The 17,811-nt window shown below is 38.7% G+C and overlaps 1 protein-coding gene across 50 annotated transcripts in view; it reads right to left on the reverse strand.

Annotated features, from left to right (window-relative positions):
• ANK2 (ankyrin 2) overlaps positions 1-17,811 on the reverse strand; it is a 381,284-nt gene that overhangs the window by 19,235 nt on the left and 344,238 nt on the right. For 29 of the 50 annotated variants that reach the window (XM_069806335.1, XM_069806911.1, XM_069807877.1 and 26 more), the window contains 5 exons: positions 17,178-17,303; positions 14,936-15,058; positions 13,362-13,394; positions 10,530-10,551; positions 953-6,727 (listed from right to left, as the gene is read on the reverse strand). In XM_069806335.1, coding sequence (XP_069662436.1) covers positions 953-6,727; positions 10,530-10,551; positions 13,362-13,394; positions 14,936-15,058; positions 17,178-17,303 — 6,079 coding nt within the window. The remainder of the gene's footprint in view (positions 1-952; positions 6,728-10,529; positions 10,552-13,361; positions 13,395-14,935; positions 15,059-17,177; positions 17,304-17,811) is intronic. The other 21 variants (XM_069808950.1, XM_069809365.1, XM_069808413.1 and 18 more) reach the window with 3 other exon arrangements.

Below are 17,811 nucleotides of genomic sequence, written 5' to 3' on the forward strand. Positions count from 1 at the left end.
GGAAAGTTTTGTTCAAACAGTCTATATGGCACTTCATAGTATGGTTTGTATTGGAGACATTGTTAATTTAAACATCTTCGACCCTTTCAACTAGGGAGTGATACAAAATACTTACAATGAAGGCAAGGAAAAACCAGATGTTCATTTGCCAGTCTTCACTTATTTTGGTAACAGTGAGACTGACTGTTCCTCCCATCCCCAAAGCTAATTTGAGGATGGCAGCATTTGAGTTTTGAGTTTCCCTGAATGCATACGTGGATTGTGATATCTCAGATTCAGAAAATTGCTTAGGGTTAATGATATATGCATCTCTCATTTTGGCTACTGGATTTCCATCATGGCTACTCAATAGTAGTACACAAGTAGGTGAGAGGAAAACCAAACACCAGAAAACTTGTACCGAAGTTACTGGCAAAACAGAACTTTCCTGAGACGCAGATTGTCAAAAAAAGGAACATGAAAAACCTAATTGTTTAAAACTTCTACAGCTTTCTTTGCGTAACAACTCAAAAGAAAATGAATTTGCCTGGTTTCAATCAATGCCCAAATATTTCATTATTAGTAAAAATTAATAGTGAAGAGTAGGGCCAGGGAAAGCCAAAAGCCAAAATGTGCATGACCTGAGCAATCAGTTTAATGGTAAAACAATACATATTTTTAGAAGTGTTTTTGTTTATTAAGGTAACACTTCCCACAAGCATTCATGGTTTGCAATCTTGAGATTGTTTCACAGACAAGAAAAATACAGACACAACACAAAAAAACAAACACAGCTCACGGGGGGCGGGGGAAAAAAAATACACAGCTAACCACCAAAAGCTTAAAAGAAAATGCCACACACATTACACGTGTATACAAACATACGTACACACACACGCCAAAGAAAACAAAAAAGCAAAAAGTTTAATTCATGACATGCGTCGCACAGGGAATCCCAGTCGTTGGCAAATACCTTCAGCATGGTCATGGACATTTTCGTCAGGGATACGTTCAATCTGAGTCTCTACAGACTCATCCCAAATGGGTCTGGTGTCAAAGATGTCTTCAGGAACTGACTGCTGAGTCTCACTGGATGGCACATTTTCAATAACTGAAACTTCTAGGGCGCTACTGCTTTCATCATCTGAAACTAATTCTTGTTCTCTCTCTGACTGCGTGAGTCTTTCCACTAATTTAGAAGCTTCATCGCTAATTTCTTCAAAGAATTCTATGGAGTTTTTGTATAGGTCAAAAAAATGTTCCTTACTTTCTTTTGTGGGACTAAAAGCACTGCGGGAGGCTGTAGTGCTTCTGCTTTTAACTGGCAACCGTGATGAAAATACCTTGGGTCTTGCTGTTGTTGCCTCATCTGAGTCTAGCTCGAGCTTCATCTCTCTTTCCCTCTCCCTGGTCTCTGCTTCTGCCTCAGCATAACTCCTAGCTTTTATTGAACGTTTAGTCTTTGGGTCCATGGGAATACTTGCATCAGACTCTGATTTACTTCGGTTATCTTGTTTCATAGGTAGTTTGTTTGTCATGTCAAGAGCTTTGGGTGACTCTAGCTTGCGGATAGATGTGTCTGTGTATGTATATTGTTGTTCAGCTTTTTGGAAAGCTGCTTTGACGGGAATTTTAGACTTTGGTTTCGCTTGGTCATCTTTTCCTTCACACTGCAAACTGTCTAGGACGCTGTCTGTGGGAAGGCTCTCGTTTTCCGATTGTTGCAAGGGTTGCGATGCAGCAGCAGCTGTTCTTACAGGAATTTTGGATTTGCTTTCACAAGAAGGCACTCTCTCCATTAGAGCAGTAGGGATTTCAATCACAGATCTCTGTTCCTCAGGTGAAGAGTCTGGGGACTCCTCACCCTGTTCAGAACAAACTAATCTAGTGACTTTGGAAAAATCCAATTCGTCTTCTACAGACTGCTCAGGAGAGAAAGGGCAAGGCACCTGACTGCTATCAACCATGTCAGTCTCTGTTCTGGAGAGGGGCTCAGCTTCAGAGGCAGCAGTTTCTTTCTTTGGTGATTTTGAAGAAGCTGAAATACCCATTTTAATTGGAATTCTGGATTTAAGATCTGCTTTTGTGGTGCCTGTGCTGACACCTTCACCCGTCATTTCTTCTGATTTATCACTAGACTCAGATGCTGAGGGTGAGTATTTCAATGTATCTTTTTCTTGTATATCCGAGTCCTCTGATTCGGAAGGTGAAAATGGAGCTGGTGAGCCCTTCAGCTTAGAAGATTCCACCTCTGCTGCTTCTTTCACTTCTTCAGACAAAGAAACTTCTTCCTGAGGCTGCTGCCCCATTTGGAAGAAGTGAAAGCTTTCATCTGGATAGTTCCTTTTGGTCATGTCAATGGCTCCACTTCTAGTCATTTCAAACAACTTTCCTTCCTGAAAAAGAAAAGGATTTTGTTCACTAAGTGGTGTCCCTTCTTCGGTGGGTGTTCTGGCCGGTGTTGTATCAGGTGTTGTGCCTTGTGATCGCCTGTCTACCATCAACCCAAATATCTTTTGTTCCTCTTCTTTCACCCGAGCTTCAAAAGCTTCATCATCTTCACGGATTTCACTCCACATGTCAGAATCCACATCAGTTTTAGTGATGACAACTTGACTGATCAATTTCTCCGTTTCATCTTGTACATCCTCGAGGGCAGATTCAGCTAATTTTGCGGAATCTGATGCTGAAGACCCTTGTGACATTTTCTGAAATGCATCCTCTGGTTTTGGCTCCATTTCCATATATGCTTCCTCTGAAGAGTGATATTCACCACCTGTGTTTCTGCTAAGTAAAGCTTCACCAGTCTGATCTTTTCCTTCTTCAATAGAATAGTTTTCCCTAGATAGCAGACTTCCACCAGATCCTACCTGACTTTCAGTGTCACTAAAGAAATGTTCAGAAGACACATTTTCATACGGGCTTACTACATAAGGAGCACTACTTTCAGCAGCATCTGCTACGCAACTTTCAAGTGCCACTGTTTCAGTGGAAAGGGATGAATACTCTGGTAAGGGCTCCTCAGCATGAATATCTCTTTGAGATGTTTCAAAATCTGTATCTGCTTTTCCCAAATCACTTCCCAAAGCAAAATGGTCAGTGGTATCATCTTCAGCCAGTTTGCCATCTTGTGGTACACAGTACTCGGTGGTACTGTGTCCACAAGAACTATCCTCTACTTTCTCAGACACAGCTCCTGTAGAAATGAGATCTGTCTGTGTCAACAACGCAGTGGTTTTGATGTCTTTTTCAGTAGTATCACATTGGTGTGGTGTTAATGAAGGCTCAACACAAACTTCTTTTTGAGAACTGTCACCAATGGAATGGCACAGAGTACCCCCAGATTGTGTGACTGGGGCATTGGGACTAACTGTCTCACTGTCAGCTGTACTGTCACATTTTGCTTCATCAGTTTCTGCTGATACACAACCGTCAGAATGACAAGTGCCTGATTCTCTTGGGGAAGCCTTACAGCTGCCCCCAAGGATAAGCGGTTCCTCTTTGTCATGTTCCGTTGGCTTATCCTGTTCTGCTTTAACTGCACCTATCCTGCTAAGGCATGGTTTTGAATCAATGGGTTGAAAACCTGCTTCGTCGGGGCTAGAACTGGAGTCAATACTGGATGGTAATGGTGAGGGTGGCTGCACGCGGATCATAGGCTCCATTAAGAGGCCTGAGTCGTCTTCTTTTTTTAGCTGAGTCAATTCCGGCTCACTTTCTGAAGAGGAAGAACTTTTTCTAGATTCAGCTGCAGACATCACCACTGTAGGTATATCTTTTTCTTCTACAGCTGTTGACTCTGGTTCTTCAGCTTCACATGCAGCTTCTGAATCGGCAGCTACAGAAGATTCATCTTGTTTACAATCCTTTTTGAAATCTCTCTTCTGTTTTGCTTCTTGTTCTAATTCATCAAACGTTTTGATTTTGGTCACCATTTTGAACATCTCCTCTTCAGGGGTGAATCTCTTCTTTGGTTCACTTTCGGAATCATCCTCTGGTTCTTCACTGACTTCAGGGATCACGGCTGACTTTGGTATGTTTGACAGTGCCTGTGAATCTGCTGTTTTAGGTGTGATTTCATAGCTAATTTCTTCAGAACTAGGAGTTTCAGGTGAAAGAGGACTTTTCCCTGAACTCTCCATGAGGGATGTTTGCTCTAGGCTGTCATCATCAGCACTTCCCTCAGGGTCACGGAGAATCCTGGAACGCACCGATGCTAGCTCTGGGCAGGTTTCTCCTTTGCTAAGAACAGACTGAAGAGGACCCTGCCCCAAAATACCAGCCTTCACTGTTTGTTCTACAGGGCTACTTTCAAGGGAATCACGGCAGGGAGACTCTTTCATAGGACTGGGCTCCAAAGAATCAGGCGTTTTGTGTGATGAGTTATCTTCTAGCACTGGGCTTGCTTCCAGTGAGTCTTTATGACTTATAGCCAGAGAGTCATCTGCAACTGGGCTAAAGCTTTCACTATCATGGCTAGCAAGTGAAAGTTCCAATTTCTGGGGACTTCTAACCACAACACGGCGTTCACAGGTTAAATCTTTTTCTTTCTCTAAAGCAGTGTCATGTGTTTCAGAAGACTTAGTTAAATGTGCAGTGGTTCTGGATTCTTTATCCCTGCTAATATCTTTCATAATGGAAGCTGAGCTACTTTCTTTAAGTTTATCAGCCTCTTCTTCAGAGGCTGTAGGTACAAGCTCTTCTGATACATGCTCAGACTGAGACTTAGCAGTCTCAGTAACAGCAGCTAGCTGTCTTTCAGTAATACCTTTTTCATCTTCCTTTGGCGAGAGTTCCTTCGGAGGACATGTTTCTGCTGTTGTGTCTGCTCTAGCTGTTCCTTTAGCTTCTTCAATTTGCCCATCAGTTTTCTTTGGTGAGAACGAAAGGCTTTCAGGGCTTGTTTCTGGAGTCTCTGCCAGACCCTCATGCTTATAACTTTCCTCAGAGCTGATCTGAGGGGTTCCGTCGAGTAGGCTACCTGGAGAATCAGCCACACCTTCGTGTTTAAGGCTCTCTGAGCTCCCATCAAAAGCAGCACTTTGCAGAGAAAGAGCAGGAAGGAATCCATCTTTCACATAGTCTGTGGGAAAAGCAACACTGAAAGGACTGGTCAGTACTTGCTCCAAGTTAAGCTCTCCCTCCTCTGTCACCGAAAGGTGTCGGAACTGTTGATATTTGTCATTATCCTCCAGTTCTTCTTTAATGACATCAGAGAAGTCTGTTGAGGTTTTTCTGTCAGGGCTGATCTGGAAGTCAGTATCTCCTTGGTCTTCAGAAGTCCTGCCCTTCACAACCGCTGTATCTTTGGTACTTTCGTCATCAAATACTGGAGGGAGAGGTTCAGTTTGTTTTTTGCTGCTCTGCTCTTTTACCTGGTCCTTACCTACAGCTTTCTTGGTAATTTCGGCAGTAGAAATTTGCGTTTTTCCTTTTTTTGTTTGCGGCTCTTTCTCTGCTTTTAATATCGTGCTTTGTTTGTCCTTCTGTTTGTCTGTCTTGTGGCTTGATACTCGCCTCGTTTCACTTTGTGAAGAAACTGTTTTTCTCCGGGTTGTTTCCTTCTCAGGGAGCTGTTGCTTCTGTTTGACAGATTTGTGCTCAAACAGTCCAGATATATTCTTGGATGGGTCTTGACCCGACTGGAAGGCTTTCATCAGTTCACGAACTGACATGGTCTCTTCGAGTCTTTCCGTCTTAGAAGAAGGTGAAACAGGTGGTTGTGCTTTGTGTGTTACTGGTTTTTTGACTTGTACCGGTCTTTTAGAAGCCTTCTCAGCAGCACCTTCTCTTGTTTGAATTCTGACAGGTAGTTTTGAACGTATTTTTTGTTCATCTTCCACTCGTTTCTGAAGAGCTTTAACTTTATCTTTTATTGACCCAATAGGAGTTTCCTCTATAACAGGGGATACAGCTTTAGCCTCAGGAGCAGCTGTCAGTGTTAAGCCAGATTCCTCGCCAAGCGACTCATCCGAAATGAGCTTCTTTAGTCCTGGTTGTTCTTCACTGCTGTGTATCTTGCTTTCCTTTGGCTTTTGCTTGTCTCTTACTTTTGTCCTAACTGGCTTTTTAATTTCTAAGGCTGGCTTGTGTTCCTCCTGTGGACTTAGTGTTTCAGTTGTTGGAGATTCTTGTCCTTCTTTTTCAGAATCCCTGCTTATTACTACAGCTTCAAATCTCTCTTCTACTAAGTCTTCTTGTAAGGCTTGTGGCTGTACCTCATGAAGAGAGACATATGTTTTTAAATCCTCTGTAAGGTAATCTACCATTCCTGTCATGTCTGGCTTCTCCATTTTTGTTGTCCCTTTGTCTACCCTGACTTCTACACAGGTAGGTTCAGTGACTTCTAAAGGAGCATTTCTTCTGGCCTCTTCAATTTCTTCATCGCTGACGATGACCCATTCTTCTTCTGCAAGTTCTTGTTTGGAAAGGGACTTCTGCAAAACATGTTCTTCTCTGGTATAGGATCCACCTCTCAGAATTTCATTTACTTTTTCCAAGTCTTCTTTCACTCTTTCAACTATTTCAAAGGGCTCTCCTGGCTCTTCTTCAGTGGGTTTTCCAAGATCTTTCACTTTAATGGAGCCTGATTTATCTGAAGGGTCAGTTGTCAATATGGCAGTCATTTTGATCAAATCTTGTTTCATCTCAGAAACTTCAGACAACAGGTCTGGACTGGCTAGTACAGGGACTTCATTAACCAGATGGCTTTTCAGGATAGATGTTTCTGTAGATTCTGTCTCGTCATCTTTGATGCGAATGAAAAACATTGAAAGTAAAATGGAAATCAAAAATAGAGATTGAAAAATGTAATCAGGACTGAAAATGACAGTCTTTGGTTGCAGTGGTAGGAAGGTCAACAAAATGGGCCGGGAATGGTGGATCCACAAGATCTGAGGGTACAAGAGCAAAGCAAAGCTAACAAAGGGGAGGGGGGGTGGGGAGAGGGAACCAACAAAAAAACCCCAAAATTGAAAAGGAAAATGGCAGGAAATAACTTGCTTAACTTTATCAATATAGCACAACCACACATACATTATCAAAGCTGTAACAAACCAAATCAGGACACCACTAAAAAAACCAAAACAACGACAAAATTTAAAATTAAAAACAGAAGAAACACAGTGAAGTTACACAAAGATAGGCATCTCAAGATTGTTCAGATGTTACAGATCAATGTTCAAATAAAAATAAACAAGAAAAAAAGAGGAAAGCATTAGAACTGATTGAAAGTCGATTTCCTCTAAGAGAAAGCCAGTGTTAGCAAACTGTCAGAATAACATTGGGTTAACATTTTTTTTTTTCTTAATGACCAAAATAAAAAGTTAAAAGTAATTCTGCAGTAATCTAAAATATGATCAGATATGTAGAGATCTGAATCAGCTGCAAACCGGCATTTCGTCTAAGGGGATTTCACACCTAAACAATGAAACAAACATTCTTTTGTTTTAAGAGGCATGGTCCTTTCCTTGGAACATCCTCATTGACAACTAATGAATTGACTGAGGAAAGAGAAGACAGAGAAGAAAAGGAGAGATAATAAGAAAAAACTGTGAATCAACTTAGAAGTGATTTCAAAGTTTTAAAAAATGTAATGTATGGCAACCAAAAACCAGAGACAGTCACGCTAGACACATACATACAATTCATGTAAGGCAAGTTATTTCCATGCAAAGCAAAGGTGTTGCAAATGCTGCTGGGTATGTAGCTTCAGTTAAAAAACAATAGCTCTAAAAATCAATCATATAAATTAAAGGTACATGAAAATATTGTAAAGCATACTGTGGTGAAATATTTGTCTAATCTGTGCAATCAATATACAGTAAGCTGGGTGTAGGTAATTCCCATTATGCCTTAATTGCCTGCTGGGAGTATTTAATTTCAGGAGGGACTACTAGAAAATGTATATTGAACAGAATGAAACATTGGAGGACTGAAGCAAGTTATGAACAGAATGCAATGCTTAGAAATTATATTTTACATTTTTCTGCTAAAGGTAGTACATCACACAAAACTTCACACATTGCTGCACCCCAGTCTAAAAGTCAAAGTAGTAATGCAAATAAGGAGAACCTAAGTGATACATAATAATCTGTATTTCTTTGCAAAAAATATCCATTTTCCTACACTATTCTCTTGGGTGTAATGAATGCTAAATGTTTGTGCTGTACGTTAATTATAACCAGATTTCTGGGGCTGATTTTGGTGCTGGAAATTTGGTGGTTTGGTGCTGCTGGGTTTAGTGTGAGCTGTCTAGCGGACACCAAGATGGTGTCTCGTAATTTTGTAGATTTGAAAACTAAAGTACAAATGTTTGTTTCTGAGAATAATTCTTTAGATTAAGTAGAACAGCTGAAACAAAAGATGCTGATAAAATCTCTCAGTTTATTATAGCGTTCTGGAGGTTTTGTTGTTTGATTTTGTCACTTGTTTCTCTTCTCAGTGGGAAATGGTTTTGGATTCGGCAGAGTGGATCTTGAAACTAAGTACCTCTAACTGCTAAGCTCTTCTGGGTCATGTCCTTGGCTTGCCCTCGGTCTTTTGGATTCTTCTTATGAGAGCTGTTCACTTGCCTTAACTCTTCAGCAGACCAGGAAGGAACTGACTCTACGGCCAAAAGGTAAAGTCTCTAACACGCGTTTCAGAAACACCAGTTCTAATCCTGGTTCTGGCTGACACCTTTAAGGTCTATTTGTGAAGGTGAATTCGGCATTACTTTGACATGGGTAAGATTTTCTGCTTTGTCTCATAAATGCATTTCTCTTTACGTAAATAATTATTCCCAAACCAAGGACATGCACATGTACTATCCAGTAAGAACTAGGACTCACAACTACTGGCCAAAAAATCAGTCACACTTTTATATTACCTCATTGCAATTAAAAGTTATTTAACATAAGGATGACCATTAGCAGAAGTATAAGGGAACTGGGCTAACTGCCTGAAAAGAAGTTGCTTGGTTAGAAGTTTATTTTCCAGCAATTTGGATATCGTGATGTGAGGCATTTCAGTGGTCTTTAAGCAGGCACTTGTTGGTCTCTTTCATGTCTGTTAATTATACTGCTAATGATTCCTGGGAACAGTCTCTCTCTCTCTCTCTCTCTCCTGCCTGCAGCTGTTCTACCTGATTCTCAAACTAATCCTCCATGAAGCCAAAGGAGGAGCAAATCTAAATTGCTATCTGACTGGTATTTTCATTTGTCCAGTATAAAAGAGTCACCCAAAATTCTAGCTCTATGCTGCATTGAATTTAGACGAGTTTGCGACAGCCACAACTGAGCAATCTCACCAAACGTGCATCTTGCCACCTTCCTTAGGGGGGTTGTACTGCATTGAGTAAATAAAGTGTGTGGCAAGGGCAGCATTCGCGCCCTTTTTCACCTGTACGTTTTACTGTTCTGCTGAATTCACCTCCCATTTCCCATAGCCAAGGTGTGTCATGGGCCAACTGAAATTCCACTCTGCTGACTATGTTATGGTGTGTCTTTTTCCACCTTGATGAAATTGGTCCTCCTGGTGTAAATTAGAGCAAAAATCTAATATAAATCATGTTGTTAATCACAGTGAATACTATGTCCCACCACGTTATTAGCTATTTTGTCACCCTGATGTCTTTTATTCTCTAGATGAAGCTAGATTTCTGCTTTAGAGATTATAGGGGAATGACCACCCACTTGATCTTCAGGATCATGGTGCTGTTGTCCTTCCAATTAAAACACGTAAGTAGTACATCAAGAATAAATAACCCTCAAAATGAAATGTAGAAAAAAAGGCAGGAGATTGCACTTTAACCTGGAACCAAGACAGAAGTCATTCTTTTCCTAAACAGATTTAAGAAATCGCTGCATTTGAAAACAGTTCTTCTTAGAGATACTCTTCAGACTGAATACATATTTGTTTGATCTGCATCTTCATTAAAGGCTATCTTTGGCATTGTGAACCACTCACCCTCAGTTTCTAATAATAATGGCCTGATTCTGTATATACAAAGGGTATATATGCTGTGCCAAGCTTGACAGTCATATTTCCAGTCATATTTCACCACAGTAAAGGGCTGGGGGGGGGGGGGGGGGGGGGGGGGGGTGTAGTTAAACAGCCTGATTACTTTGGACAGTATCACTTTTTTGCATGGTTGTATTTCATGAATTTAATGAAATATATTGGAGTAATAATTACACTTTCATTAAAAGTGATACTGTCATTTATCTCAAATATGAAGCAACAATGTGTGTCAACAAATGGACAAAACAAAAAAATGGAGGCATGAGCATTCATACAAGCAAAATAGCAATAGCAGGATCACTAGGGATGTCAAAGGAAAGTAAATGCTTAGATGAACTGTTTGAAACTGTATTACTTGTTAATTTATACATTAAAATGTATTTAATTGGATAGCTGCTTTGGTATTAAATTTTCTATTACATTTTTAAAATATTGATGTTATTAGCAATAGCAGTTAAAGCTTAGCTCTCTTTCATGCTTATCTTTATTCTTAACCATCTTTCATACAAACTGCATTATAACATTTTCAAAAAAAAGGAAAATCTTACTTTTTTCTGAAGTCACATCAACCTGGAAGAGAAAAAAAGGGGAAAATTTAAAAGTTCAAATACAATCGATATATATATAAAGTCACTAGTGAAATGGTACAGGTTCAAATCTACTAGATGTATGGAGACACACAGATTCATTGACTTAAATGGAAACAACAATGGATTTAAAACAACGGTAGAAGCATGGTATTATTTAGTGTTTCTAATAACAGAAAAATGGTTACTTTGCTATAGTTACAGTGAAGAGTAAATGCAAAATGCTGCAGTGTATTGTCTTTAAATGCGACTAGCAGTATAGAGGACTTCTGTGCTACTGGGTATGTCGTTGCATTGCTCTTAATTTATTTCTTCCTGTCTAAAGCAAGAAAGTCCAATATGGTCACATGAAGGCAGATGTCCCATCTGGAAGGGAACTCGTAAGCTTTATACATAGTTTCATTGTACATGTTCATTCTGAGATCACGGTTTGCCTTTTTGCCTCTGTACTTTGTGATGATGAAAAAAGCAGATGCAGAAATGACTGCAGACTTGCTCCTGCCTAAGGCAAGAACTAGGACTTGATGCCACCGATAGCTATTGATACCTCTAAATGGAAGCAGTGATGGTCCTCAGAGGCCATCTTTTTTATTTTTCAGAGGTATTTGGGTACAGACTGGAAAAGCCCTACAATTTTACTGTTAATCAAAAGAAAACATAGCCCTTGCCAAAAAAAACATTAAAAAAAATGCAACGTCAGACTATGAAAATTCAAGCAGCATGGTTTTGAAGTTGCCTCGTAGTTTGACTTCTTTTCAGTCCTGCTAGCACAATCATTTGTCCACACAAGCAAAAAAAGATTTTTGTTGTGTAAATTTAGATAGGCAAAAGTACGTAAAGTTAGAAGGAGCACTAAACATTCAATTTCCTATACAAACTTGGGATGGTAGGATGACTGTGAGGAATGAAAATCAGTTATGCAGTTCTGTTGATATAATATACTGTGTACGTTAAAGCCTCCCAGATAGTTTTTTAGTGAGTGTTGAAAAGGTTTTACTTGTTTAAAAGTATTCTTTATAAAGATAAATGCAATATATTGTCTAAGCAAAAATGTTAACTAATTCTTGCATTTCCATAAACTGAAAACGAATACAAGTAAATCACTGGAACACTTACATGTTCATATATGCCTTGCAATCATTTAGGCTCACGTTATTAAACTTCACACTTAGCAGTGTGTATTACAGATCCATAATAGTGTGAATTCCTCTGATCGCCGTACATGGTAATCTAGGAACCCTAGGACGCTTTAATTCCCCTTACTTTAAATTCCTTCAAATCAGTCTGGAATTATGTCAGCATACTAATTAATATTATTAACATAAAAATGAATAAAGTAAACAAAAAAATAACTTAAAATGGAAGGTGGTTTTAGCCATCAAAGAGGTTGTCCTTTTATGTTTCAGTAAAAATATAAGAAGTCAACAATGTTTGGAAAAATGATTTTTCAATATCCTTTACACTGCTTTTACAGAGCATAGATGTGTTAAAAACAACTTTTGGGGACTTCACTGGGAATGCATAAACAGCATTACAGAGGCTAAAAGAATCAGTTTCATGCTTTCAGTACCAAACTGAATGATCACCTGATAAGAAATGTTACCTTCTGAATGAACATAGTGGGAATTAGCTTAAAAACCTTGGTCATGTTTTCACTTGACAGTGCCTGTATTTCAGCACTGAAACAGGAGTGGTAAATATTTCTGTATGATAATAGGAAACTGCAATCCATGCAACAAAACTTCTGAATTCTGTTTTGCAGTTCATGGAGGCAGGCTCTTCTCACAGCGCCGGCACTCTTACTTGTTTCCAACAGCTGAACATCATCAAAATGTGGGGATGCTTTTCTAATGTTACTCATTCGTGTAGGGGTCAGACCTTAAGGAACAGCTATAACTGCCAGAAAGGAGGCTGGGAATGTAGGGGGGGAGTTGGCCACATTTCTCCATTAAGATGCTGTTCTCCAGTTTATGCTAAAGATGAAAACTCTACACCTTTTACTTGGCGTGAACTTACTCGTCACTTCTGTGTTACCACTGATTCTGGACTGGACTTCAGTAATCCAACTCAGAAATCTGTAAGATCCAGTCTATCGGATGTTATAAATGGACAGGATTTGTGAATTGCAGCCCTTTCAGGTAGACAGGCAGTGCAGTCAATTGCAATCTGGTCCCAGACTCCCCCCAACACCGGGGAACTCATGGATGGACACAATTGTTGTATTTAGGTCTATTCTTCTGCCTCCGTTCCCCCCTACCCACCACCACTAACTAGAGGAAGCATATTCAGACTGTACTTAGGGGTATTAATAAAAAAGTATACTACGCCAATCAGCCACTGGTTCTGAATATGTTAGACAAGTCTAATAGCAACCCTACATTATTTTTAGGATGCAGGATGGTTCTCAAAATCAGAAAAACCAATCCCATTTCCCCTTTTTTGTGCTGCAGAGAATAAAGGTTAAAGAAATACACTTGTATGGCTTACTCTTGAGCAAAATAATTTTTAAATTACTAAGAAACTGTTTTGAAAGCAAAATGAACTATTATACACCTCCAAAATCAGTGCATCTGAACCAGTAAAACTTTTAACGTAGGGAAAGTTAAGCTCAGTAAATTCCCAAAGCGAGCCTGTGTGAGGTCCTTTTAAGTGCACCCCTCTTCGTTGTTTTTGGAGCACTGAACTAATGATTGATACGCTTCTTTTGCTACAGATTTTATCTTCTAAGCTGTATCTGTTAGCTCTATTTTAGTAGTATGCATAAGCAATAACATGCTGTTATAGCAACATTACCTCTTCTTCTTGTTCTTGATCTGATTCTGACTCCTTTCAGTTCCAAAATGCCATGCAAAAAGAGAAGGGGAAAACAGAGCAGGCAAAATGCAATTTTTTTTAGAAGAAGAGAGTAGGAAAAGATAACTTCTGACAACATTTAACAGGAAAGAAGAAAATGGAGTACATTTCTGCAATTGATCTCTTACGTCAAAAAGCAGCAGAACTAAACTGTCAGTTTAAAACACGAAAAGCTACAGAATCAAGCAAATTACAAACAGAAAAGTTGCTTCTGGATGTTAGAATTCTAGTGGTCCTTATTTGTACCAAAACTTAAATACATACATGCTTTTGCACCCATAAATTAGCATGGCTAGCTACTTCAAATAGTTAAGAACATTACCCATTTAAAGTTAAAGTATGTTGAGATGTGTTATTTTAAAATTATATACAAATGCTATAACAAAGATTACATTATATGCTAAAAATGCTGAGGAAAAAAATGAAAACCAACAGGCAAGATTTTGGGCAAACAGCCTAATACATTCCTAAAAGGCATGCAGCTCCTAATCGGACAAGGACAGTAACCAATCTGAAGTTATGACAGAATAGCAATAAACTGACTCTAAGGAAACAAGTGCTTCTTAATATCTGATCTCACTTAAACAGAAATCAAGGGCACTCCCATCCAACTGGTCTCAATCTTGTTATTTATAAATACCAACTCATACTAGAGTTTTCCTCTTTTTCTGCCCTTGATATTGGACCGTTTTCTTCCCCAGATACATTAAGAGCTGTTATACCAATATTCTGAAGAAAGACCGTTTACACGATGTGACATACTCAAAGATTCTTGAAAGATTTGATCACGCGTAGGAAGAAGTCAGTGTAATATTAAAATCTAGTCCGAGACAATATTGTTGGCACTGCTATAAGCTTTGCAAATTCTAGAGCTCATCTGCTACACTGTTATCGCTATCACCACAGATAAACAGAGCAGTTAACTAGAAATGCTATTGCAAAGCCCATTAGCTTGCAAATTCACAAATGAAAAACATGACAAATAATTTTCAGTCCTTCTGTACTTCATACCTTAACAACATGATATGATCTACAGACATTATCCTTACGCTTTGTGAAACAGGTATGAATGGCAATTTCATCTCCAAAGAGGTGTCAGAAGACACGGTTAGACAGTCTGGGAAGCCTTCGGTAAAACAAAAAAATGAACGTAGAGGTACTCACTGAGTCCCAGAGCTGTCTTGCCCATGAACAGAATCTGGGTAAAATTTCTGTATGAAATCAGATTAGCATAGGTCTTGTGCAACACCAAATGAAACCATGGGAGCTATGTAGTGCAAATTGTATTTTCATCTCCCTTCTGTCCTATCTTCTGAGCCCTCAGAAAACATTCGATAACATGGTTGAACACTGGCATTAAGAGTACCAAACCCAAGAAACTGAAAGCCCTTGGGTGGTATTTATTCTTCTTTAAAATAACTGACTACAAAGCTTTAACGATATTTTGCCCTCCTACTCATTTCTTGTTTATATTATAATGCTGATGACTACAGAACAGTATAATTTCACCATACCTTTGTGTAAACGGGTAAAGTGATGTTTAAATTACATATGGCTTGATGAACGAGGCCTCTTGTAGATTTTGGCTCCTTCATGAATGATAATCGTCCACAGGGTTCTTGAGTGGTATCTCGCACCTGGTAGGGCAAACAGACAGACATTTAATCTGTTATTTTGCTATTTTGCTGTATAAGCTCCTTGTGTCACTCAAAACTATTTAGCAGAAAGAGGCTAGATGTGGGAGAAAAAGTCCATGTAAGCAAAAATAATGTGGTTTCTCTTTTTTTTTTCCTGCTTGTTCGTAAACATACATACGGATGTATTTGCGTGTCAAAGCAAGAGAAGACACGAGAGTGTACATGCTTACACATTAGAAACTCACTTAGTTAAAAGGCAGTCCTGACACTGTAATCACAGTCGTAAAAGAACAGAGACATTCCAGTAAGTCCCGGTTTCAGCTGGGATAGAGTTAATTTTCTTCTTAGTATCTGGTACAGTGTGTTTTGGACTTAGTATGAGACTAATGTTGATAACACACTTGTTTTAGTTGTTGCTAAGCAGCTCTTTTGGCTCAGTGGCTGAAAACAGTTAAAGATTACATTTACAAAATTTCTTCTCTTGCAAAATGTTTTCTCAAATGTATGGATAAATCCTAGTGTTAGAATGAAGAAATTTGCTGGAATGTATTTATAGGTGTGACCATTATTATCTACAACAGATACTACATCATGCCATACTTTAAGATTTTGCAGTGAATCTTAAAAAAAAAATCTCTTCCACAGTTGTTAGTAGAAACAAGTGTAAGCACTTAGAACTGAAGATACTGGTGATGTAGTTTTAGCTTTTGTACATAATATCAGGAAGATTACGTACAATACCACAAAAGAAATACAGCTGAAAGCATTACCTCATTCTTAGTTTTCTGCACTGATAAAATGTACTAACTTTATCAGATTGAAAATACTAGATGCAAGGACACACATGTTTTTGAACATAGCTTGGAAAATCCATCACAGAGAAAAACATGCAAAGCCAGAGGTAGGTGGGTGGCATAGATGAAGTTCTAAATTAAAACAAGCTTGCAAAATATTGCTGGAAAGGAGGAAGAGAGTTTAGAAGTTATCTACCAGCATACAGCAACTGTAATACAATGAGGGAGGGCGTTGATTTTCTCCACTTTTTGGAAGATTCCATTCATAAAGCATTTCTCTCAAACTGTTTTATGTAATGGTAACAGTGTCCTCTGTTGTAGTTGGGATGTCCCAGCAGAAGGGAAGGTTTGTGGGAAGAGGTTTGCAGTGCCCCCTGAATCTCTCTCTCCGGAAGAGAAGGTGATGGTGGCTCGGTGGCAGCAGCCCTCCGCTCCTAGCAGAGACCGCAGTGAGAGCACTTTTTTACATGACTTACTGCTCCCTGCAGATCTCATGAGCAATGCAGATGAGCCCATGGACCACGGTGTTTATGTCACTGGCTCTATAGCCAGGGCTAAAGCATTAGTTAATTTTGGATGAACAGAGGTTTTTTGTTTTGGCTTTTGTTTTACAAACTTTCCTACTCACGTAAAAGTTTTTAGAATAGATTAGTACAGTAATACACACTACAGGGTTAAAATGAGGTTACAGATGGGAATTTATCAAAATTAATTACTTCCTTTTTCCTTTGTTCTCAAAAATATGGTAAAACCATGACTTGAAATATCCAAAAAGGAGCCATGCTTTTCTTACTGTACTCCCAGGGAAGGTTTGCACTGCTACTGAAGGGAGGATGGTTGGTTGAAGAACAGTTATATCTGTATTTACACCCATATGCACGTTTACAAGCGTAGGGTACAACGATCATATTTTGATTGGTTTCTGCCAATTCTACAATGTTTTCTGACACTTTTTTGCAGTTTCCACATTTTTTCCTGCAATATATTGAACCATGATGCAGAAAAACAAACAAGATAAAACTTGATCAGCTCATTAGATTATTAGGTAGAAAACAGGATTCCTAGAAGTACCATTTTGGTATCTGAAAGAATGCTGTGGACACATGCGTGTATAATAGAACACAGGCATAGATAGTTATATTTAGAGAAAAATTATACTAAACTTTACGTAGCCTCTTCTGTTTTTTTTTTAACTGCCCAAGTCAACATTTAATCCATTATCATAAAATAATTTGGAACTGTTCTTCAGTCTGCTAAGTTTACAATAAACTCCGTAGTAGACAAGAAAATAAAAATATAATCCATAGCTCATATTATAACATTACCTTAACAAACAGAGGAAGTCTGTTTTCTTTGAAGGCAAAAAAACTGAATATATGATGTTGCCCACTCTTAGTCAGTGGCACCAAGTTGCCAAAGCAGTCAACATAGATGGGTTTTCCTTCTAATACCTATTGGAAATGAAAAAGAATCAGAGCAGCAATCAATCACAGTGAGGTGGTTAGGATTTCTTCTTAAGCATAATTCTACAGTAGTTTCCATCAGTTTCTTAAATTGCTAGGACTCGTCAGCATTTACAAGATTTGTCATGTTCAGTTACCTTAAATCTGTGGAAACATTTCAGATTATTCAATTCCAAATAGAATACATTGTTAATTCAATAACAATAGCATGACACTGTAAATGACAAAATGAGTATTTAGTGTCATGAATCCAGGCAAATAATCTATATTTTAATTAGGATTTTTGATGGGCTCTAATATTAGCATTCTTTGCTAAGCTGGCCTCCTCATAACAGTCAAAGAAATATCTTCTTCAGCAATCAAATCAAAACTCCTTGTTTTGACTGGCAGGATAATAAGCCAGTCTGGGAAGATCATGAAGTTGCAGAGGACCTTTTTACCAATACAAAAACTTTATCAATTAGATTACCTGTGTGTTTAATATGCTTGCAGCAGG

This window comes from Haliaeetus albicilla, chromosome 1 (assembly GCF_947461875.1).
Source record: "Haliaeetus albicilla chromosome 1, bHalAlb1.1, whole genome shotgun sequence".
Classification (NCBI taxonomy): Eukaryota; Metazoa; Chordata; class Aves; order Accipitriformes; family Accipitridae; genus Haliaeetus; species Haliaeetus albicilla.